General features: G+C 44.6%; 4 protein-coding genes across 7 annotated transcripts; 2 read left to right on the top strand and 2 right to left on the bottom strand.

Moving 5' to 3' along the window:
• Positions 1-214: 214 nt before the first annotated feature.
• Positions 215-6277, bottom strand: aasdh (aminoadipate-semialdehyde dehydrogenase). Its single transcript, XM_041040974.1, has 14 exons — positions 5918-6277; positions 5669-5789; positions 5136-5431; positions 4845-5037; positions 4511-4752; positions 4311-4426; positions 4064-4236; positions 3121-3451; positions 2918-3030; positions 2117-2831; positions 1869-2032; positions 1261-1386; positions 1026-1157; positions 215-657 (listed from the first exon to the last, which is right to left on the bottom strand). The coding sequence occupies exons 1-14, from the start codon at positions 6154-6156 to the stop codon at positions 253-255; spliced, it is 3366 nt and encodes a 1121-aa protein (XP_040896908.1). The 5' UTR covers positions 6157-6277; the 3' UTR covers positions 215-252.
• A 428-nt stretch (positions 6278-6705) lies between these two features.
• si:dkeyp-117h8.4 (uncharacterized protein LOC572032 homolog) lies at positions 6706-10317 on the top strand. The gene is made up of 9 exons (XM_041040420.1): positions 6706-6873; positions 7013-7076; positions 7399-7454; positions 7577-7610; positions 7706-7731; positions 7813-7888; positions 8021-9580; positions 9674-9716; positions 9801-10317. Exons 1-9 carry the CDS (start codon positions 6796-6798, stop codon positions 9811-9813), a joined length of 1950 nt encoding a protein of 649 aa, XP_040896354.1. The 5' UTR covers positions 6706-6795; the 3' UTR covers positions 9814-10317.
• Positions 10318-10333: 16 nt separating this feature from the next.
• On the bottom strand, positions 10334-18668 carry ppat (phosphoribosyl pyrophosphate amidotransferase). The gene is made up of 11 exons (XM_041040421.1): positions 18538-18668; positions 13829-13895; positions 13372-13578; positions 12944-13056; positions 12725-12870; positions 12414-12486; positions 12174-12325; positions 11914-12041; positions 11577-11798; positions 11225-11345; positions 10334-11089 (listed from the first exon to the last, which is right to left on the bottom strand). Exons 1-11 carry the CDS (start codon positions 18663-18665, stop codon positions 10914-10916), a joined length of 1533 nt encoding a protein of 510 aa, XP_040896355.1. The 5' UTR covers positions 18666-18668; the 3' UTR covers positions 10334-10913.
• On the top strand, positions 14597-22448 carry paics (phosphoribosylaminoimidazole carboxylase, phosphoribosylaminoimidazole succinocarboxamide synthetase). 4 transcript variants are annotated; one of them, XM_041040416.1, is made up of 15 exons: positions 14597-14758; positions 15011-15508; positions 15597-15656; positions 15779-16390; positions 16928-17005; positions 17328-17482; positions 19364-19406; positions 19502-19699; positions 20505-20683; positions 20811-20990; positions 21110-21223; positions 21318-21401; positions 21604-21784; positions 21874-22032; positions 22127-22448. In XM_041040416.1, the coding sequence occupies exons 1-15, from the start codon at positions 14749-14751 to the stop codon at positions 22291-22293; spliced, it is 2718 nt and encodes a 905-aa protein (XP_040896350.1). In that variant the 5' UTR covers positions 14597-14748; the 3' UTR covers positions 22294-22448. The 4 variants fall into 4 exon arrangements, with proteins under 4 accessions (XP_040896350.1, XP_040896353.1, XP_040896351.1 ...); XM_041040419.1 differs by lacking the exons at positions 14597-14758; positions 15011-15508; positions 15597-15656; ... (1 more) ...; positions 16928-17005; positions 17328-17482 and adding an exon at positions 18803-18884; XM_041040417.1 differs by lacking the exons at positions 14597-14758; positions 15011-15508; positions 15597-15656; ... (1 more) ...; positions 16928-17005; positions 17328-17482 and adding an exon at positions 19071-19198.
• The last annotated feature ends 681 nt before the right edge of the window (positions 22449-23129 follow it).

Raw genomic sequence — 23129 nt, forward strand, 5'->3', positions numbered from 1 at the left:
ACGTAACAAAAAAAATGTTTGGTATTATTTGCACTTTTTTGTCCCACTTAGAGATATTCATGAGAAAATTCTTAAAGAGATACAAAATGTTATGAATAATGTAAATTAAATACTGATGTCTGAACTGCAGGACCTTAGACTCATTATTTCCCTGTTCTAATTATAAACCCTGAACTTTAATTAAAATCCAATTTCCCCAAACACAGATTTAGAAACATCAGTGTTTATTATAAAAAAAGTCCAAAAATACATTTAATCCTTCGCTGCTTCCTCTTTGACAGTCAGCTTTAAACAGTACACATAGTCATTGCGGCACCCGACCACAAGAGACTGTTCATACACCACTGGGGAGGAAAACAGCTCCCCAGGTAGAGTGTGTGACGCTAGCATTTGTCCATTTTGACCATCCAGGATCCAGACTGTGCCATCCGTAGAGGCCAGGCCCACCAGGAGCCCCCTCCTGCCCACAGGGGAGCCGTCAAACACACACGGAGTGGAGTACACTTTGCCCGATGTCTGGAAAGTCCAAAGCAAAGAGCCGTCGGCACAGTTTAAACAGTACAGGTGACCGTCATGCGATCCACACAGGAGCCTCTGCTGGTCTGGTGTGACACAGGGAGAGGAGAATACGGGTCCCTTCGTTAAAAACTGCCACACCTGTGGAAAAATACAACGGCCGCGTGTGAGTATAGTAGTGTGTCACAACTGCTTTGGGCTCAGTTTTCACAGCAGAATTTCAACTAGCAAAAAGTAAAAATTCTTGAGATTTCTGTCCTGGTTGATTTGTGTTAACTGTGGTAACGGCACAAGGGATTTAAGACGACAGGTCCCAGGACTCCGGCACCTAAAGAGCAGCAGGGTTAGCATTAGCAATAACTTAATACAGCTTTAACACAGCTGTAGGACATATTATTATTATAACTGAAACTGTTGTGAGTTTTTATAGTCACTGAGTCAAAGCGACTATAAAACCTGTAACCTGCTACACAGTGGAGAAATACACCTGTCTGAGTTCTGCTTCTCACCAGTTTCCCCGTGTTGCTGAAGCAGCAGATGTTTCCATCCACCGAGCCGATAGCAACAAGACCAGAGGAGCCGTTTGGTGAAGAGAAGAACGGGACGTCCCTGGAGTCAGACCACAGGACCTCTCCACTGTCCTGAGGAGGAGAAACAGATCAGACAGATACATGTTTGACGTCTCCTGTCAAAATATCCTTCGCTGCAGCAAAATGACTGAAGTTTGTGGTTTTCTTCACTCACGGGGTTGAGACAGAGCAGGTGACCTCCCAGTGATGCCACATACAGCTGTCTGAGGGAGGGGTGGAGGTAGGGAGAGGAAAACACAGCCCCCCCACCACAGTGACGCTTCCAAACACACTGTTGAATCTTTAAAAAAAAAAAAAAAGAAAGAACAGCTTTATACAGCTTCGGTCTGGCATCACAAAACATACACAGGTCAGAAGGGTCACAGTGGAAAACATGAAAAACCTACTGCTACCACACACAAACTAACACGTACTCCAGGAGGAGGTTGGTGCAGCTCAGGAGGAGTCTGCCTAGCAACTGATTAAAAACAGTGTATTCAATACAACTGATAAATTAATCAATAAAAGGTTAACCGTGAAAAATGCACCTGAAAAACAAGCCAATGAAATGGGGACAAAAAACTCTTGTTATTGTTGTCTCATCTTAACATCCCTAACCGCTCACTCAGCAAACTTTTTAGACTCTAAAAACATGAAAACACAGGATATCTCTTTGTAAAAAGTTGCTGACTCTCACTAAACGCAGACATTCGTGGAATGGTGAAACCGTGTTTTGTTTCCATCTATTAATTTTCTGCATCTCTGCATGTCAAACGCACACACCTTTGGGTTCAGGGCGTAAACATGTCCATCATGAGATCCCACTATCACCAGATCTGCGTGGGGATCCACAGCAGGACAGCTCTTCACAGCGTCTCCTGTCTCAAATATCCACCGTGTCTTTCCAGAGGCAGCACACAAGAAATACACACAGCCATCGTAGCAACCTGAGGAAACACAAAAATAAACCTTAAGGACAGTAGCTATCTGTTAAGTATTACAGCAAAATATTTAAGAGGGCTGATGCTGACCTATAACCACCAGAGTCCCGCAGCGAGACACAGCGGCAGACGCCTCGATTCTGTCCCCGAGGACTCGCTCCCACAGAAGGCTCCCGGTGTTCAAGTCTAAAGCCTGGACCCTGTGAGAATGTGAGCCAATGAACACTGCTGTTTGGGGCACACCTGACCTCTGATCTGTTCCTTCATGGACCAGAAGCACCGGGGAGGCATCCACACATCTGCCGGTGTCTGAGGACCAGCTCACACTGAGGCTCAGAACTCCATCTCCCCGTTTATTACTTGAACCTTTTTCTCCGTCTCCGTCAGCCTGTAAGGTTTTATTCATCTCTTCATTTCTGATGTTCATCTCAGTGACCTCACCTGCCCGTCTTATAACTTTAACAGCCTGTTTCTCCCCCTGCAGCCTCTCTGCTGCCGTAAACTGAGACTCTTTGCGTTCTCTCTTCACTAGAACATCAGAGGGAGCATCAGCGTGCCGTTTCCTGGCCTCAGGAAGTGATGATGTGCTGTTCTCGAGTGGCAGCATCCGTGTTACTCTGGCAACGTAGCGCAGGACGTCAGAAAAGGTCCCGTCAAGTATAACCTCCAAAAGTTCTGGTGAGGTGACTCCCACGGCAGTGAGGACGTCCTCGCAGAGGTGCAGCGCCTTCAGAGAATCTCCTCCACTCAACAGGAAGTTGGATTCCTCATCTATGGTCACATATTCAGGTAAACCTAAAGTGTCCTGTTGATTGATGGGTTACAGTGTTGAGTATGAACATGTATGAAGTATGAACAACAAGGTGTTTAAAATCAAAAGTGGTGAAATACCTGCCACAAAGACTGAAGAGTTTGCTTTAGTTTGCTGACATCTCGCTGTGAAGACTCTAAACACCGTCTCTGTCTTTGGTATATTTTCATGAGTGCCGCCATGTCCACTTTCCCTGCCGAAAAACAAACATTAAAACTCCTAAAAAATGCTGAATGAATGAGCTGTAGCGTCTCCTCCGGAGTGACTTGCATCCAGTGCTCACCATGAGGAGTCAGGCATAAGGCCGGGACCAGCACCAGCGTGTCAGGGACGCTGTGAGACGGCAGCAGCAGAGACAGCTGGTCCACAATCAGTCTTCTCAGAGATCTGTCTGCACCGCTCGTCTCCTCCCCGTGGTGTTTTACAGGAGAAGGGAGGTCTTCCTGATGCTGAGCAAGAGCCGAGGGCGATTTTTCCACATGCTGCTGCACAGATGGGAGAGGAGAAGCTGCTCTCTGGTCTCCAGATGTGGACGCCACGACAAAGGCAAGCAGTCGAAAGCCTTTGTACAAACCCACAGCACAGGCCTCCACCTGAGGCAGACTCACTATGAGCTGGGGGGAGGGGAGATTAAAAGGTAAATACTTCTATCATCCAAATAGTCAGTAGATAAACAAAGTATTCTACATGTTGATTCACATATATGTTAATTTAAAGACCAGTAGGTCTCCTTTTTTCCTGATAAAATGTAAAACAAGGTAGGTTTGGAGTAGATGTTCACTCCAACCTGCCAAGATCAGATCACCAGTGATTAAAAGGACTATGAAGTTCTCTTTTCATAGAAAAAACTATGCCATACATGCAGAAAACAATACAAAAATCTATTTTAAAAACATTGATCCTTGGTTTTCTATGGCCCGCAGCTTTACTGGTTCAGCTCACTCTTGCTGTTCTTGTAAGTGCAGCTAAAAACCTCTGACAAACTGATCGTACTCCACCTGCTCAGCTCTAATCAGCAAACAAACTTCAAATGATGGCCAATGTTGCTCCTGCTCTGGCTTCATAAGGTTATGTCATCGTTGTGTTTGTGCTTTATTGCACTGCCCCCAAGTGGCCAAAGAAATCAGTTTTAACTTCAGCTAAAGATCACACATCCCTCTCCAGACTGAGAAACATTTACAAGCCATGAAACTGGAAATACAGAGCGTAGACATACGACACCTTACCTGCTGCAAGCTGTCCAGGTTCACCCGTTTTCCCTGGCGTTTTATCAGCCTATCTCTCCGTCCCAGGTAGTACAGTTGTGTATCTTTAATATTCACCCAGTCTCCAGTAGCTCTCATCGTTCCAGGGACAACAGCCTCCTCATTATCCAGGAGACACACTCTGTCCTCTCCACCTGCACCAAGGATCAAAAGGATTTAGTTCCCCGAAATAACATCTGCATGCATGTGTGCACCAGTGAGATCTCACCTATGAACACCTGTCCTTCACCCTCTGTAACAACGCAGCCATGTTCATCCCTGACTTCCACCACCGTGTCCATCAGAGGAGTCCCGAGAGGCACTGAGGACACCGTGCTGGAAGGTCTGTAACGTTAAATAAAGTTGTATTAACTGGAGTTAAAACTCTACATGCAGATTTAGTAAATAAATTTAAATAGGTACACTCACGAGTTACTGGACTGCAGCAGAGACTGTGGTATTTTGTAGCAGCAGGCCCAGCAGGACACCTCAGTAATACCGTAGATATTGTAGATGTGGGTTTTGTTGTCCTCGTGCTTCCAGCTCCTCAGCAGAGCTGGCGAGGGACAGGCCTCTCCACCCAGAGCCAACACCCGCAGCAAGGAGCCAGAAGACAACACCTCCTGTTTGAGGATACGATGCCCGAAGCAGCTGAGCAGAGTGGGTGTGACCTGAGGAAACAAGTAAGTACCACATTATAGTGACTAAAAGGATTGTCTATGTCTTTCCAAGAGAAATAAGTCTCTAATGAAGTGACTCTTGCCTGTAGGACAGTCGTCTTGTGATCCTTGAACAGCAGCTGAGCCAGTCGATTGGGCATTTTCTTGACCATAGAAGGGACAATGAGAAGCTGTGCCCCGGATGATAAGGCCAGGAAAATATCCACCACAGAGGGGTCAAAGGTCAAGGGCGAGGCCAGGAAAACCACATCATCTGCGCTCATCTGAAACAACGATCTGTGCAAAGAGAGGTGCAGTTTCTGTTGCAGTTCTGAATATATATCAAAATAATGTTCCAGAGCAAGCAACAGAGACAAAAAGCTGTAAGTACTGACCTGAGATGCAGTATATTAGGGAGTATACACTTATGTGGTACCCTCACAATCTTTGGAAGGCCAGTCGTTCCAGATGTGTGCAGCACATATGCCAAGTCCCTGCGCCCGGAGTCCTTTTCCACTACAGCTGTATCACAGAGATCAGCACCATCTGCCTTCTGGGCTGCATTTTGTTGTGTTTCTGGTTTGTGCTCAGCAGCTGGCAGCAGCTTGACACGCATCAGGGTCAGTTTAAACTTGGGCAGCACCACACACACCTCTGTGGATATGTGTTTGGCGACAGCTGTCTGGAAACTCTTTGTGGGAAAAGGAGAGAAAATGAATGTAAATATTCATATGAAGGGCTGATAAAGAGGAAAAACTCATAACCCATATCAAGTCAATCCAAGCTTGATGTTGACTGCTGTTTGTTTTTTTTGCTTTAAACCCAAGATTAACAATATTTTATTTAGCTGAACCTAAACTTTAGATACTATTAATAAATGTCATGTTTGCACCGTTTTATATTTATAATAAAATAAATAATATTCAACCTGCATTAGGTCAGTCTTCACAGCACAGTACTTGAGGCCACACTGGTTCATCACTCTTGCAGAGAGAAGACCTGGAGCCTCTGGGTCCAGTGGGACATAGGCAGCAGGAGACTGCAGGATCCTGGCAAACAGCGCAGAATAATTCATGGCTCATGATGAGCATTGGCACGGTAATCCAAACTTAAGCCCACACATACACACTGCTCAAGGCTGTGTCTTTACACGGCTCAACAACAACAGCGCACTCACCCCAGGATCCACACAGGTATGAGCAGATCATCACCACAATACAGCCCGATAACGCCGTTACTGGGAGCGCAGTTCTTCCGCAATATATGAGACAGTTCGTCGGCCTGGTCAATCAGATCTCTGTACAACAGAGACTCCAGGTTCCCTGACACCGGGCGGCTGTCGTATGTGACCGCTGCTCTGTCAGCGTGCACAGCGGCAGCGGCGGATACGAGCTCCCGCAGCGTCCCAGCAGCCATGAGGATGAGCGGTTCACGGACAGAGTCTGCTCACCCTCTGTCGGCGCACAAAAACTAACAAAACATGTTTTCGGTTATATGTGATGTTATTCGGTTCAGCCAGAGGAGGGTTTGTTTACATCCGGACAGAACACGTTTGTCGATTGAAGATGACGCATTTACGTGAAAGGACGTCTCACTGAGGGTTCGTTCACGGCACTGTCCGAAACTCTGAATTATCATAGCCACCCTAAACAATATGCAAACCAAACAAAACGCGGCTTTGCGGTAATCCATCCGCTTGCCGAGGCCGATTTTCGGGAAAGACACAGTGTGCTTTAAGCGTATGTGTGTTAAGTTTTAATTATCCACCCGCTAAACATTGTTTTAACCATCTCCTCACTAAATAGTGTCACACAAAATAATTGTTGACATGAAAACAAAATCGCGCCACGTTACGATTGCTACACATGGGCACCTCCGAGTTCGATCGCATAATTTCTTACGATCATTGAAGGCACCGCGCTTCCGTTGTCCAATCACCTTTCGTTATTTTGTGAGCGACGAATTTTGAACGCGAGAGCGCCTTTCTTTCTAAATCAATTAGCCTGCAACTTTCCGTCATATACTAACACACAGAAAACGTGTTTTATATGTAACATGGACACGCATTTAAAGAGTCAATTGCATGTAAATAGTTTTATCTACAAACGGTCACTGGATCGAATCATAGACAAGGTGTGTTGTGGGTCTTGCTTTCGTGCGGCCGTTACATTCTTGTTAGCGTAGCTAACATTAGCTTTAGTTATCTTTAAAGATAAACTGTAAAGATGCGGAAAAACCTAGTGCGTTAATTGCAGTGTTTTTTTTCCAACAGTATTCAAAGCTTCATAACCAGGATGGGGGGATAGAGGTGGACCTCGACAACACAAAAACGCGGAGTAAGTTAACTACAAAGCTATAATAGCATTGAATCTGCCACCGGTTAATGCAGGAGACTGTAACGTAACATTAACACGGCGCTACAGTAAACTCATGCTGGTGAACAGGCGACAGAGATAAAAAAAATTAATCCGTGTTTACAAGCTGAGTACGATGAATAACGTTGGCTAAAACTAAGATGGATCAGTAATGAAAATGAATGTTAGTTGCAGCAGTTCCTTTTTTTTCTATGATTTGTTTGTCTGGAGTTCAGTGGTGGTCATGTAGCCTGCTCTCATTGTGTGTCTTCTCTTTTTTTTCGACCCCTCTTTGACGGTGAAGCACTTGAACGTTACATGGAGATGTCAAAAATAGAGCTGAACAAGCTGGAATCAAAGGTTTGGTCCCTGTAAACACTCACTGCAGCCACATATGACAAAAAGTACATTATCCTTTTTTTGATTTAGAGAGCGGTTTTATGGCAGCAAACATCACATTCAAACACTTCTTTTCTTCTCAGAGCTTGACAGATTTGAGAGAGGAGTCAATAGGAGGTAAGTATCAATCAACTCAAATGAGAATACTAATTTACAGAGATGTTTATGAATGTGTATTTCATCTAATTGCTTTGATATTGCTTCCACCACAGAGCAGGACATTACGAGAAACTCCCTGGTAAATATACCTTTATTTATCAAAACGTTCTGTCTTGAAAATCTAGTATATCTTAAATTCGTTATGGTTTGTTTTCAACAGTTGGACTTTACGTGTCAGGATAGTGGAGCTGATGAGACTCATGTATCCACCAGCCAGATTTCTGGGGATGATGATGGTAAGACAAAGAAAGCAACAGGCAAACTTTTTAATAACAACTTGGAAATACAAGTTATGGCAGACACTGTGATGAAGCCAGTTTTACTTGTGGTGTAAATTCTGGTAACCTTTATGTTCTGTTTTTGTATAGGGATGCCTAGAAGTGACATCACTCAGCTGACTGTGAGCTTGCTGGATGAGAGTCAGAGAAACTTTTCTGAAACAGAGCTCCAGCCTGAGGACCAAGACGAGGAACTGGAAATGACTCTGAGAAGTCATGGCAGCTCTTTTGTGGAGCTCTACCCCAGCATGATCAGTCGAATAGAGAAGGCCTGGCATCGGCAGAATGTCTCTGAGGCTGCCGACTCGGTGCTGAGGAGGTACCGCAGATGGCGACAGCAGTCAAACAGAGGCAATCTCAACAACACCTTCAACGTCACGCTGAGGCACAACAACAGCAACCCAGGAAAGATAACCAGTAAAACGCTGCTCAAGAACAACGTCAGCAGCCAACGGAACAGACAGCTCCTGAGGAATGAATCTGCCCCTCGCTCTCCTTTGCAGTTGGTAACCAATCTGCAGGCTTTGCAAGCACAGCAGCTGTCTCCTGAGAGGGAGAGAGGCTCGCTGAGAAGAGAGCAGCACCAGCCTATCCTCGTGATGGACCTCTTTGGTCCCTCTGAGATCACTAAACCAAAAGAGGTCTCATTGAATGAGACCTTCACAGTGTCTGAACTGTCCCAGCTGGGAGAACAGCCCTGCACTTACACTGCCAGTCCTTCACAACATTGCTATCCCACTTCAAAAGCATGCTTGGACCAGTCTCTTAGGTCTAGAAGGCTTTCTCTCTCTGCGCAGACACATTCATGGAGCACCCAGCAGCCTGCTGGGTGCTTCTTGAATGTGTCTGATATCACTGTTAAAGAAAGACCTGACATCTATGGCTCTCCAGTCAGGCAGAGTCCCTTAAAAGCGAGAATGATGACCAGCCTCAATAGATCACCTCACGCTTTTTCCAGAAGCCCCAAAGAAAATTCAGTGGAAGGCTTTTCTAGAGAGCCTGTCAGGCCCAGATCAATGTCCACGTCTCTGTCCTCCCCTCCACAAAAGCCTCTCGTACCTCCGAGGATGCTTTGCCCTCAAGAGTCCCATCTCTCCCTCCGATCACCTCAGTCTGCCACAGCAGGTCGTCTCAGGCTCCGGCGGCACCTTTCTTTTGACTCCTCCCTGCCATCGATCCGTGTCTCCTACTCACCAAAGAAGCTTGACGAGGACTTTATAAAACTCTACCACAAGTTCGTCTGCCAGAGCAAGTCTTCTCTCTTTAATAGCCCTGTCTGCCGTCTCTGTGCTAGAAGCTCTGAGGCCAGCAGGGGCCACTCTACCTCAGCTTTGGCAGCTCTGGCCTTGTCGCCTCACCGCTCCGTCCTGAGGAAACGCCACAGGGAGTTAGGCTGGGGTGACCATCCCCAGTCCAAACGCTTCAGGGACGAGTTCTGCACGTCCTCCCCAGGCTCCAAGCGCCATGGGAAGGAGATGCTGAGGCGCTGCCTCTCTCCGTCTGAGCTGTCTCGTGATGATCTTGCCTATAGCTCCAGTAAACACAGCATGTTTAACAAATTCAGCACACAGCAGCGCTCAGCAGATGCACACCAGGAAGCCTGGATGAGACGGGGTCGGCCTGTATCTGCAGCTGAGTTTTCTGGCCTGGGTAAACCTCTTTCATAAAATATTGTAAAGTGTGCAATTGTGTATATTTCTACCCTTTCTGCTGATAAATTGATCCAATTGTTTATTTTAACAGGAGGTTCACTTGAGAGCAGCATGGCAAATGGCTTCTCCCCCAGGTAAGTAAAACAAATTCCCATGCACCGTATGTGTTTTCCAGCATTTCTGCATTCCCTTAATCCCCTCCCCCCAAACATGTGTAGAAAACAGTGGTGAACATCTGGATTACATCTGCTGAGGAAAGTCCTGCCCACAGAGGTTCTCCTTCAAGTCCCAGAGTGGAAAACAATTTAGAAACTTCTCACAAAACAAATGTCAAAGTATCGGGTAAAGGTGTGATGTTTCCAGTATAAAACTGCTGAAAAGTAAAGTCCTCACAGTAACAGAACGGGTAACACTGGAAGTGTTTTTTTCTCAGCTGGTTTAATTAACATATAATTAAACTGCAGTGGAACTGTTGAGAAGTTAAAGCTGTAAGTGGTCGTGGCTGAGTTATTTTCCATCCTAGTTTATTTTTTATGGTTACTGTTAATATTAATGTGACTGATATTATTCATACTCTTACGTGTTCTGTGACTAAATTTTAGACTTTTTGTGCTGTGGTCAGTCATTACCTAAGTTAACACGGCATTGTGTTTATTTCTTGTAATATATGTTTATGATTAAAATAAAATTGTATTTCATGTGAAAAAGCTTTTTCTGAAAAAGAGAAAAAAATCATAACACTGGGCACTCGTTCTCATTGCAGTTATTCTGTTTATTATTGAACTTTTCCGTTATATTCATGTAATGCGTAAAGTTTACAAAACAAAATTTCCACCAGTCGGACCCCAAGCAAAACAACGTAGTGGTTAATTTTAGATAATGGTAGAAAAGTAAACTTGATTAGGAAAATAAAGACGATTTAGCTTTTTGGTCACCAGCTTTGTGCGCTTTTCTGACATGGCAAATTCAAACTAAAGCTCATGTTTAAGGCTTGGAATGTGAAAACTTGCAAAACTAGTTTTAATACTTCTGAAAATACATAGAAATCTTACAAAAAAAAAAAACTGATAGTAAACAGACTTATATCACTGCAGCAAGGTTAGACTACAACCCCCGGAGGTCATCAAAGGCAACCTTTTATACTGCTGTAAGGATCTAAGCAAGAGAATGAGCCTTTGCAGAAAAGGCCTGTAATAGTGTAACTACCACACACTGAAATGTCAGACCGTTTCTTATCCAGTCTATAAGGAACATTTCATTAACATGTGAGAGCTTGTAGTGAATCCACAGTGATGATCGAACTATGGCTGGTCATGGTGTTGGTACAGCAGTCACCACTCCAGCTCCACTGGATATTTCCCAGTCAGGCAGGCAGTACAGTGGCCCACTCTCTTGCCGGACTTGTTACTGGAGCTGATCATCTTGTCCTTCTCGTGGAGAGAGGCGATTCCCTCCTGGACAGCTGACACCAGGCCCTCCACAGTCAGGTACTGAACACTGTCCGCACCTATACAGCAGTTCAGTGTGAGATGAAGGCTTCAACTTAATTTGGCTCTGATATGTGGGTTTTCTCAAAGGAACTGTGAAAGATGTGAGAACAGCCCATATTGACAGTGAGGTGTACTATTGTGTTAACACTTACCAATGTATCCAGCAATGTCCTGAAACTCTGGCTTGTTGGCGATGAGCTCTTCCTTGGTTGGAATATTGATGCCCATGTAACAAGGGAACCTGATTGGTGGAGAGGCCACTCTGATATGGACCTGTCAGGGAGTTAATGCAGGTCACAGTTTATGAATTTGTGTCACACTCAGGTTGGCATAGAAAAATGGAGGGTTTCTCACCTGATCACACTTTGAATATAGCACAGGAAAATATTACTAACACAGATTTACTTGTCTAGTCTTTGTCTGTGTATTGAAACAGCAGTTCCCAGCTTTTTGACTTGTGATCCCTTCACCTGTATTAAAACATTATCCGCATTGTCAACCAACCTGTGTTGCACCAGCTTCCTTGAGCAGTTTTATAATGGGGGAGATGGTGTTGCCTCTGACAATGGAGTCATCAATTAGCACCACTCGTTTCCCAGCGAAATTGTCTGTCAGTGCCCCAAACTTCTTGGCAACTCCGAGCTGCCTCAAACGGGTATTTGGCTGAATAAATGTTCTCCCAACGTAGCGGTTCTTACACAAAACCTCTATGTACGGCAGCCCAGACTGTGGAGGGAGGAAACAGAGAAATGCTTGTGACGACAGAGGTCCATCAGGAGGACAGTGTATGACAGCATTTTTTTTTTTTTTAAACAGTCAGACAGACAGATTGTAGACAGACCTGCTGAGCGTAGCCCAGTGCAGCAGGGGTTGCAGACTCTGGCACAGTGCTGACTACGTCTGCGTCTGTTGGAGCCTCGATGGCTAACTGCCTACCACAGCGCTGCCTGACAGTATAGACCATCTGTCCTGTAGAACAGAAATATAAAATACTGGTCATGCAGCACACTCGCACTTTGAGCATTTCATTAATTCTAGAAGACAGACATTTAGTAAAGAACAGCGTATTAGAAATAATATTACAAATTATTTTATTCATACCTTCAAAAATAGAGTCTGGTCTGGCAAAATAAACATATTCAAATATGCAGAAGGCAGGGAGGTCTCCCTCAGGCCGGGGCACAACACTCAGAGACTTGACCCCATGTTTGGATATCTGGACTATCTCTCCTGGTAAGACCTCTCTGTAATACCTGAGAACCAGGAGAGATGTGAAAAAGGTCATTAGCCACAGAACTACAATTATAATTCGAAGGTATTATATTGGTGGTAGAAACATACTTGGCACCGATGGACTGAAAACTGCAGGACTCTGATGACACAACCCACCCCTCAGTGTCCTCCTCTCCAGCACCTGACCAAAGGGACAAATAACGAAGTTAATCATCCACCGCCTTAAACATCTGACCTCTGATGAAATCAAAGGCCAGCCTTTGACATAAAAAGCTCTGGTGCTCTCTCAGCGCTGATAACCTCTCGTGAGGCCTCTTATGTATTGATTGCAGACGTTAGGGATTTTTAAGGACAAACATGTCTGTGTTCGGTGCACACAGTGTCTCTGATGAGGAAAAAGAAAAACGTGTTTGCAATACCTGAACTGTGCAGTTTCGAGATAGGAACAAGTCGTCCAATGCAGAGGGGTCGGTTCCCATAAGGGTCACGCACCGCGTAGATAACATCTTTGAACATCACCAACAGTGAGTACGATGTTGGGGTCTCAGTCATGAGGTTTTTAATTCTGCAACCCAAAAAAGCAATTATTAAAACTGCTGTGTAGAAAATTATACACTGCATTATATCATGGCACTGACCTGGCAACCCAGTCTGGTGCATCCAGCTCCTCCATAGGTGGAGTCAACGCAAGCAGCTGGGTGATGAGCTCGCTGTCTGAGCTGGTGGAAAGGCCGACACCATGGCGCATTACCTGCGCCGCACATTTACAACAGCTGATTTTATATGAATACAGGAGGCGGATTTCTTCCTAGTATTCATTACTTTGCATGTGTTCAATGCCTTGTTTAAAGGTTTGAATTATTATACACACAGGAGCACAACCAGATTAAACCAGCATACAAAGTATCTTATGGCTTATGGTTATAGAGGTGGTAATATACGCATATATGCATTTATACATTGCAGAGCACCAAAATACCAGCATCTGTTGTGGCCTGACTCAACAGAGTGACCAGAGAGTGCTGTTTGCAGGGTTCAGTGTGGCCAAGCAGAGGCCCACCCTCACCTTTTTCCTCAAGGCATGTGCATTAACAAGCTCTCCATTGTGCGCCACAGCGATCTTGCCATGCAGCGTATCCACCACAAAGGGCTGGCAGTTCTGCAGCTCTGAGATGCCAGTGGTTGAATAGCGTGTGTGACAAATGCCAAGGTTACCATAGCGCAGTTTCAGGAGAGCCTCGGGCGGGAAGGCAGTGCTCACTAATCCCATTCCCTAAAAAAAAAAAAAAAAAAAACACATGACAGAAGGAGATCAGTGAGACATGTTTTCACTTGCTGCACAGATCACAAAATGAATACTAATATGCAGCAAGTTGGAAAACCAGGCAACAATCAGAGCACTAAACAACCACTATTATGTTCAATGTAATTGTGTCGAGCTGTGTGTTTGTGTGCACTTTCATGTGTGAGACCATGCTTCTGTGTTATTACTGGGGGTGTTTCTGCTCAGGATTTGCTGTTACCTTGTGGGCTGTGTACGTGGGTGGACTGGCTCCGTTACTCGTGACAATCCCGGCACTTTCCTGACCCCTGAGACACAGAATCACATGTAAGATGTCAGAGTGTAAATAGATCAATGGGATTTGAGTCTTATCGTGAGTGATTCCTCAGTCTCTTTTCAACGAGCCTAAACATGAATAAACTTGCTCAGTTCTTAAAGCCTGAAATGAGCCTTTAGGCAACCCAAACTGGTTTGACTGGGGCAAAATAAAGCAGGAATGAGTAGCAAAAAAAAAAAAAGCAGAAGTGTCTGCTTCTCTGCCGTGGAGCTGCCATAAAGGGAGCGTTGTCTTGCTGCAGTTTCAGCCTATTTACCAAGCTGCTTCTCGGATTACAGTTGGTCCCGCCCCCTCAGCACACAGCTTAAGCCAGTGGTGAGGCTGCTTTTCTGCATGGAGGCGTTGCTCTCAGGCTTTAACCGCCTGGTTGCCTAGGGAACCGGGCAGCAGAGACAGAGGGGCTGGGGAAAAGAAAGCGTTTCCAGGTCAGCTCAAACATGGAGAGAGGAGCAAAGAGACAAAGAGGAGGTGATATGGAGGTGGTGGAGGAAAAAGGCTCAGTGGAGAGGCAGTGGGGAGAGGCAGAGGTGCTGGCTCTCATGTCAGTGTGGGACAAGCTGGGAGCTCAGCACGAAGCTGACAGCAGAACCACATTTGAGTCGATCTCAGAGCGCCTGAGGAGGCTCAGTGTTGCGCGTAGCTGGTGGGAGTGTCAGGCCAAGTGCAGGAGCCTGGGACTTCAGGACAGGAAGCCTGACGCAGCAGCAGGCTCTTCAGCAAACTACAGCCCAGGAGTGGATGGAAGGCCGGTGGAGGGCTGGGAGGAAGAGGTGGAGGATGTGGGTAATCAAAGAGGAGTCTACCCTTCCTCAGTCACTATCCCAATGCAGGAAGGTAAATGAAGGTTTAGCCCCAGATTTAGCTCTGGTCATCACAACGTATGACAAGGGCTCGACACATTTTAGTATTTAAAAAAAAAAAAAGCATTTCAGAGAACTGAACCAAAACACTTATTATGGAATATAATGTTTGCTTGCTCTAACTGTGCTCTAAGGTGAGGCTGAATTAAAGATTTTTTTTTTTAACAAGATTCACCTTGTTTTTAAAAATCAATCTAAAGATTATGCTTTGTGTGCATGTGTACAGGAATCAAACGTCGAGGCCATCGAACGCTTCCTTGCACTCAGAGTGTGGCTGAGGAGGGGGGCCGCCACTGGACAGACGACGAGGTGCGAGCACTGCTGTGTGTGTGGGCTGACTGGCGTATTCGAGAGCGCTTGAAATGCACGCTGCGCAACAAGTCCATCTTCCAAGAGATGGCTCGTCAGATGCAAAAAAAATACGGGGTGGTACGCAACTGGAAACAATGTCGAACAAAATACAAGAACCTGAAATATGACTACAAGACCGCCAAGAGCGCCCACGCTGCCGGGGGCTGCACCGCAGGAGGCCCGGGGAAGTACATGAAGTTCTTCGATGAGGTGGAGGCCATTCTGCTGGACCGTGGACTGGAAAACGGGACAATGGAAATGCAGAAGAAAATGTATGACGGTGAAACGGCAGCAGGAAGGGTACAGACACCAGCAAGCCACACAACACAGACGACGGCCTCAGAGAGCGAGGTGGTGATAGAAATTGATGATGGTATGTATTCAGGCTGCAGTGTATATAGTAGTTTGGTATTCAAGGCTAAAAGGACAATCACCTTTTCTACTACTTATGTTATTTCCAGATGACAACAGTGATGATTACGACATGGACGGAGACGTGGAAGCAAAATGGAGAGAAACAGGTTTGTATCAAGTCACCTGGCAGTTTATTGTGTATATTGTCTATTGTATTTATTGTATACTGTATATATTGTATATTGTATTATAATTATTTCTTTCCTTAATCTATTTTTATTCACTCCAGACATCCATCTGACAGATCCATCCAGCTCTGACCAGTTCCACGTGGTCACGGTGTCGGACACAGGTCGAAACTGGAGCGACCAAGAGGTGCGAGCACTGATTGAAGTCTGGTCCGACGAGCACGTGAGCAGGCAGCTGGAAAGCTCGACCAGAAAGAGAGACATCTTCGTTCAGATCTCCAACAGGTTAATGCAGCAAGGCATCGAACGCGACTGGAAACAGTGCCATACCAAGTACAAAAACCTCAAGTACCTTTACCGTTCCCTCCAAAGGGGTAAGACTAATGAAGCTGATTCAAGACGCCTTATGAGGTTCTACGATGAGGTGGACGCCATTATGAACCGCACAACTAATGGCTCACCTCAAGCCTCGGGATCTACAGACCACCGAGCAAATCCAGGAGGACTTATGATGTTGGATGGTTGTGAGGAGAGAGATCACGAAGATGTCTATTTGACAAAGGCAAACACTGTGACGACAGTGGCAGGAGTGATGGAGGACAGAACTTGTAGTTCTGATTCTGTCTCGTCTATAAGCCTGGATGTTACGCCAGGCAATGTAGAACCGAGGCAGCATAAGGAGCATCGCTTGGATCAAAAACACAGATTAATGGGTGAGCACAATATCATTATTGATTCATAGGATCGAGATGTTCGATGTCTTAGACGTTTTCTTCAGCTACCAAAGTCATTGATGAAATCAGCAGGAGCAGAGATTCGTAGCAGCCAAAACATCAACTTCTGTTGACTTGATCTCATTAAGTGATGTCATCAACTTATATGTGCAAATTTGAAACCTAACACACTTTAATCCAAATATCAACCAACCAAGACAAACTTTTGTAACTGATTTGTAATTTGGGTGAACTGACCCTTTAAACTTTAAGCAAATCTTTGATATAAGCGGGAAAAAAAAAAATTCTGAGATCAACAATTTAAAAAAAAATTAAACTTAGTTCTCTTAATACATTTCCTTTCATGAACGAATATAGTAAAAGCACTGAGGCAAAATAAGATTTACCTTAGTGTTTTATAATAGCTATGAATAAGAAAAACCTACCCCCCAAATAAATAGCATGTGAAAACATGTTTGTGTGTTCAGACAACAGCCTGCTGTCTTGTAACTGTTTTATATTGTACGTTGTTTGCAGACTCTTCTGAAACGAGAGCAGAAAAAGACGACACCTTTTCGGCAAACCGAGGAATGAAGAGGAAAGCTGTGCATCAAGGTCTGAAATGTGTCTCCTTCTGTAATCACTCTGCCTGTCACATGATGTCCACGTTTGACTGAAGTCTTTGTAATTTCTGACTCAGTCCCATGATTTACCACAGAGCCTCATAATGAAATTATGGATAAGGACGCAGTTGTAACTGCTAACAAAAGGCACGACGCATGATAAAATCCACTGTCAGGCCAAAAGAAAAAAAAAAACATTTCACTTGTTGGAGATGTGAAAAGTTGTGTGAGATTTTTTTTTTTTACGAATAACAGCATTCAGGTAATGTAAGAATGACAATGTGAAGTGAAACCTGCTTTGTTCTTCTTTTCAGACCCCCAGCTCCAGACTCCAGCCAAAAAACTGGACACTGGCTCTGTTGCTAATAATGTGGAGGCCAAGTGTAAAGAAGAGCAGGATCACGTCCCAATAATAAAGATCTATTCAGTGTGTTCAATGGCCTCCCCTAACCCGTCCCCTGAGAGACAGGTAATAACCGATAACTAAATAATTTGAAACGTTGTGCAACCGAGATAATTGTTCCACAGGCTGTAGGAATGAGAGCTACAACAATTAGTTGATCTTAAAAATTAATCAACTACTCATTTTTATTATTATTATTTTTAATAGTCCAAATGATTAATGGAAAATGAAAATAATCGACAGTTGCAGCCCTATACAGAATTCAGAAATATTGCTCTTAAAGAAATACTGTAAATTCACATATTATACAGTTTACCTCTGCCTTGAGATAGAGGCGGAGAGTTTGTGTGTTATCTGTAAGGACGAGTTAATTAATCGTTAAACCAATCAACAAAATTAATCAGTAACTATTTTGGCAATTGATTTTAGTCTTTTTATCAAGCAAAAATGCCATTCTTTTCTTCTTCAGACTGTTAGTTAAATAAAACATCATCTTGAGCTGTGGTTAGGTAATGTTTTTATACTCTAACATTTTATAGACGATTAAACAGTTCATCTTCAATCAGTATTGAAAATAATTGTTTGCACCTCTATATAATATAGTTGATATTATTACCTCTATATAATATAGCTGATCAATGTTAAGTTTATGGTGTAATTTATTATAGATTTATTTTATTATTGGTTTGCATTTTTCCTCAGTGCCTGACAAACTAATTTCCCTGGCGTTTAACTCACTCAGGACACACTCAGGAATTGTTGTGTTAAACAGTCACGCAAACAACCACTAGCTGTAAGGGTGCTGCTGCTCTTCAAACTTTTAACTTGACTTTGACTCTGTTTTCCTTGTGTGACTTCTAAAGACATTTCAGCCCAAATGTCCCCTTCAACCGGACTCAGGAGATAAGCGGAGCTGTATTAGTCCATATAATGATTATTTTAATTCAAAAGTAGTTTGGGATATCGATCCTCGACGCTCTCCTAGTGTAGCTAACTTTATACAAATAGTTTAAGCTGTCCTTTTATCGTCTTTATCCGTTTATTTATTATTATTATATTTTATTTATTATTTATAAAAACTAGTCGTGTTACAAATGCACACACAACTTCCCGCTACTCACCTGTGCTGTAGCGCCACCAGTCCCAGAGTTAAGACCTGAGCCACCTCCAGCTGTGTGGGCCACTCTCCGGCGGCCACGCACCCAAAAACCCCGCACTCCTCACCGATTCCGGACTCCTCAAACTCCATGCCGCTGGTCCTCCCGTTATCCCCGGACGGAACGTCTCGTGTCTGTTTGAGTGGCCTGGCTGCCTGAGCACTCGGCGCGTGCGTGCGTGCGTGCCTGTGCGCGCTCTGATAGTATTGACCGAGCACGTGCTGCTGTACGGTACAACGTGGGCCAGTTAAAACAACACAAACTCAGCTGACATCGCTGAGGAGTCCGTGAAATCAGGAGTCCGATAAACCGTAAGAGAAAAAAAACAACAACAATGCAGCTGTAACAAACTAAAGAGGCAACCGTGACTGTTATCACCTAAAATGATTGGACTGATCAAACATCTTGATTTGACGAAACACACACACACACTTGAAAACAACGAGTCTGGATCAAACTAATCGATTCGCTGAAGAGGACAGATGTTTTCTGTTTTCTGTTGATGAAGTTTTTGATAAATCAGTCTTCTCGTGAGAGGGAATATGGGAGTAGTTCAGTAGATAAAAACCTCAGAAGTTCCTCGTCTTGCCAATATTCGACGTTGGAGCGTCTTCCCCCCCACGTGGTGAGCAATGCGCGGCTGTGATTGGTTGTCTGAATCCGTTGAGGGACGCGATTGGTTGTCAGAGGACGTAAGACAGACTCCTCTTACCTCGTCTGCTGCTTCTTTACTTAACGCCGTTTTCAGGAGTTGAGTTGAACTTAGTTTCATTTGTGTTTTGTCTCACAGAGCTGCAGCCTGTCAGAGAGCACCACCATGGCCTCCACTCCAGGTACAGTACAGCAGTTAACGCTTACTTTAGAGCTGCAGTGAAATGTGCAGAGTTTAATTTGGGGTGGGTGTCTTTTGTGTGTGCGTGTTTTTTAGATCTGAAGATCGGGCAGAAGCTCAACGAGGGCAAAACGAAGCAGATTTTTGAGCTGGTGGACCAGCCCGGACTGGTCCTGGTCCAGTCCAAAGACCAGATCACCGCCGGGAATGCGGTGAGGAAGGACCAAATGGAGGGCAAGGCTGCCATCGCCAACAGGACCACGAGCTGCGTGTTCAAGCTGCTCCAGGACTCCGGTAAACTCTCAGTAATAGTTATCATATAGTTGATCCATTGAAGCAGTGCCTGAAACAATTAATTGATTATTTTTTATCAAATAGCTGGCAATTTTCTGTCAATTCCCTAATTCACTGAGAACACATGATCCACTGAGAACACGTGATTGTACACTGACCTGTCCTTTATGAAAAAAGATCAGGCACAACTTCAAAATTGATCTTGGTTGAAATTGTGATTTATCACAGCATGTGTGTGTGTCTGTCTGTTGGCTTGAATATTATTCTAGAGCAGTTTTTTTAAATGTGCTTGATCCCTGCAATTAACAACAAATGTTTGTGAACTGATGCATGCATGGCCAGAGCTGACAGAGCCACACAGTTATGCTGACATGTGTAGGGGCACTGTGCATACATGTGGAGACATCAAGTCCAGAAAGGCCCAGATTCCTAAATGACTCTCCATCTTGCTTTAATTTAAAAGTAATTGGGTAACTGTAACCCATATGCCACTCGTGAGAGTGGCGTGTGTCAGCCGAGCTGTGGTAATGGCTGTCTTGTGACTTGAAAGGCTGAGGAGTATAATTCACCAGAACGTGACCAAGCACACCCCCATCACTTAACCTTAAATTTTAGGTTGAAACTGATCTGTGCTAACTTTAAAATCTTTAAACTGCTGGTGTCTTTAGAGATCTACCTGTTATCTAAATTTATACACAAGGAGGTTAGAAAGTTATAACATTTGGTTGCAGGTATGAGGTTTGGATTTTGGTGCCCTAAGGAGGACTATCAGATAGCTGATTCTAAAATCTACCCTGTTTTCCAGGTGTTAAGACTGCCTTTGTGAAGCAGCACTCGGACACGGCGTTCATCGCTGCCCACTGTGAAATGATCCCCATTGAGTGGGTGTGTCGGAGAGTGGCGACCGGCTCCTTCCTCAAGAGGAATCCAGGAGTCAAAGAAGGCTACCGCTTCTCTCCACTGAAGATGGAGATGTTCTTTAAAGTGAGTCTGAGCCCTGACCTTGGTTGCCTCCCACGTGTTTTCAGTCTTCAAAGTCCTGGAACTGGGATCAGTAAGTCGCCAAATGTCAAATCACATCCAACAATAATTCATTTGCTTTCTGATACAGGACGATGCCAACAATGATCCTCAGTGGTCAGAGGAGCAGCTGCTGGAGGCAAAGTTCTGTCTGGGTGGGCTCAGTATCGGTCAGTGTGAGATTGACATCATGAATCGCAGCACTGTGGCCATCTTTGAGATTCTGGAGAAGGCCTGGGCCACTCAGAACTGCACACTGGTGGATATGAAGGTATGCAGAGCAGTGCTGCCCCCTGCTGGCTAATTTAGTATGTTAGCATGACCTCTCTCCTACTGAGGTCTTGCAGCTGCTGCACAGGTAACAATGATGATGATCTTCCTTGCTTTTAGATTGAGTTTGGCGTGAATGTGAAAACTCAAGAGATTGTCCTCGCTGATGTGATCGACAATGATTCATGGAGACTGTGGCCAGCTGGAGATCGAAGCCAGCAAAAAGATAAACAGGTCAGGGCTTCTTTTTTTGTCTTGTCTCTTGATTTTGACGCTTTGAAGAACTGATTACGATAAAAGCTGAAAAAAAAAATCCCCCTGTTTCTAGGTTTACCGAGACCTTAAAGAAGTTACCCCTGAGGCCATGCAGATGGTGAAGAGAAACTTCGAGTGGGTCTCTGAAAGGGTCAAGGTACACTGAACCTAGTTTCCTAACCTAACCTTTGTTATCAGCTGGTAAAAAGAGCATACTCTCCGCCTCATGTTCATTAATCTGCTTCCTGTAGCGCTCACAGATCATGGTAGCGGACCCTTAGCCCTCAGGGGAATTATGGCTAGTTTCACTGTCCTGTGTCTGGATTGCATGGAGCTAATGAGTGCTATTGTGTCCCTAGCTGCTGCTGGAGTCCCAGGCCAGTGGAAGAGTGGTGGTTCTGATGGGCTCCACCTCAGACATAGCCCACTGTGAGAAAATCAAGAAGGCCTGTACCTCCTATGGCATCCCCTGCTTCCTCAGAGTCACCTCGGCTCACAAAGGTCCAGATGAGACGCTCCGCATCAAAGCAGAATATGAAGGTGAGCTTTCATCTTTACCGTAAGCTCAGTCCTTTCTAGAGAAGGGAATTTTTATTATCACGTCATAATATCGATGTGCTTTTCCTCAGGTGACGGTGTACCCACTGTGTTTGTGGCTGTGGCCGGCAGAAGTAACGGTCTTGGTCCAGTGATGTCAGGAAACACGGCGTATCCCGTCATCAACTGTCCACCTCTCACTCCAGACTGGGGTGCACAAGATGTCTGGTCGTCCCTCCGTATGCCGAGTGGTAAGCGCGGCTCTTGCTCTATTCTGTGCTGAATTATTAGTCACATCCAAGTTTGTTCATTATAACTGAGCCTTCCTTTGTTTTCCCCCTGTAGGTCTTGGCTGCTCCACAGTCCTGTCCCCTGAGGCCGCTGCTCAGTTTGCAGCGCAGATCTTCGGCCTGACCGATCACCTGGTGTGGTGCAAACTGAGGGCCTCAATGCTCAACACCTGGGTGTCTCTTAAGCTGGCTGACAAGAAGCTACAGGCCTGCAGCCTCTGATGTGGATCAAGACCATGGCACTGACTGTCCGTCAGTGCCATGTCTTTGTTTACCATGACAAACCCACTAACAGTAGAATGAATCTACACGTCCTTTCTCACACACGAATCATTCCTGAGATTTAAAAAAAATTAAAAGCTTCTTAATTAAATGTTTCCGGTTGTTTAACTCCAGTATTTCTGCACACCAAGTCTGAACCAGATTTAAAACAAAAAATAAAATAAAATAAAATTTCTTAATAGTTTGTCACTTTGGCAAATACAGTTATTTGCTTTTAGTTGGATGAGGAGATCCATACTGCTCTCACATGTACAGTGAATTTGAAGCTACAGCAGCCTGCAACTGCTTTATGAAAGGATTGGAAACGCGGGAGGGGGGGGGGGTCCACCTACCAGCACCTCTGAAGCTCGCAAGCTGTCTTGTTTGTTTAATCTGTACAGAAAAAACAAAGGCAAGAAATGTCAGTAAGAGCAGCAAGAAGACAAGCTGTCTGGTATCAAACACCATTTTTATCATCGTGTCATTTTAGAATCATTCAAGATATTTGCGCCAGGGCCACAGTCAGTCTATGAAGGCACAGAGAGGTCGTGTTCTCAGTATTGTTTTGGGAATGTGGGATTTTTAATGACCTGAGGAGTTTACACAGAAATTCCAGTATTGCTTTTTAAAGGCTCAGTTCAGTTTATGATTATTGCTGGCAAACAGCTGAATACAATCTTGATAAAGGTGCTTAGTATTTCTGTTTTTAATTATACTCCTGGCAGTGTGGCTTTGGAACAGCATTTAGTTCATTTTCTAGGGAGATAAAATGCACAAATACTAGGAAGGAAGCAGTT

The sequence above is a fragment of the Toxotes jaculatrix genome, chromosome 6, assembly GCF_017976425.1.
Source record: "Toxotes jaculatrix isolate fToxJac2 chromosome 6, fToxJac2.pri, whole genome shotgun sequence".
Classification (NCBI taxonomy): domain Eukaryota; kingdom Metazoa; phylum Chordata; class Actinopteri; family Toxotidae; genus Toxotes; species Toxotes jaculatrix.

What these genes read in the sequence shown, in the direction of transcription:
- aasdh (XM_041040974.1), bottom strand. Translation starts at nt 6,156, where the DNA reads ATGGCTGCTGGGACGCTGCGGGAGCTCGTATCCGCCGCTGCCGCTGTG. An exon ending in CTGCTGCAGTCCAGTAACTC is followed by an intron (nt 4,427 to 4,510) that starts GTGAGTGTACCT and finishes TTAACGTTACAG; the next exon opens with ACCTTCCAGCACGGTGTCCT. An exon ending in ACCTGCTCTGTCTCAACCCC is followed by an intron (nt 1,158 to 1,260) that starts GTGAGTGAAGAA and finishes TCTCCTCCTCAG; the next exon opens with GACAGTGGAGAGGTCCTGTG.
- si:dkeyp-117h8.4 (XM_041040420.1), top strand. Translation starts at nt 6,796, where the DNA reads ATGGACACGCATTTAAAGAGTCAATTGCATGTAAATAGTTTTATCTAC. An exon ending in GAGAGAGGAGTCAATAGGAG is followed by an intron (nt 7,611 to 7,705) that starts GTAAGTATCAAT and finishes CTTCCACCACAG; the next exon opens with AGCAGGACATTACGAGAAAC. An exon ending in AGCTGAGTTTTCTGGCCTGG is followed by an intron (nt 9,581 to 9,673) that starts GTAAACCTCTTT and finishes TTATTTTAACAG; the next exon opens with GAGGTTCACTTGAGAGCAGC.
- ppat (XM_041040421.1), bottom strand. Translation starts at nt 18,665, where the DNA reads ATGGAGTTTGAGGAGTCCGGAATCGGTGAGGAGTGCGGGGTTTTTGGG. An exon ending in CTGGTGGCGCTACAGCACAG is followed by an intron (nt 13,896 to 18,537) that starts GTGAGTAGCGGG and finishes TCTGTGTCTCAG; the next exon opens with GGGTCAGGAAAGTGCCGGGA. An exon ending in ACCAGACTCTATTTTTGAAG is followed by an intron (nt 12,042 to 12,173) that starts GTATGAATAAAA and finishes TCTGTTCTACAG; the next exon opens with GACAGATGGTCTATACTGTC.
- paics (XM_041040416.1), top strand. An exon ending in GAGGAAAGCTGTGCATCAAG is followed by an intron (nt 17,006 to 17,327) that starts GTCTGAAATGTG and finishes TCTTCTTTTCAG; the next exon opens with ACCCCCAGCTCCAGACTCCA. An exon ending in GTCCCTCCGTATGCCGAGTG is followed by an intron (nt 22,033 to 22,126) that starts GTAAGCGCGGCT and finishes TTCCCCCTGTAG; the next exon opens with GTCTTGGCTGCTCCACAGTC.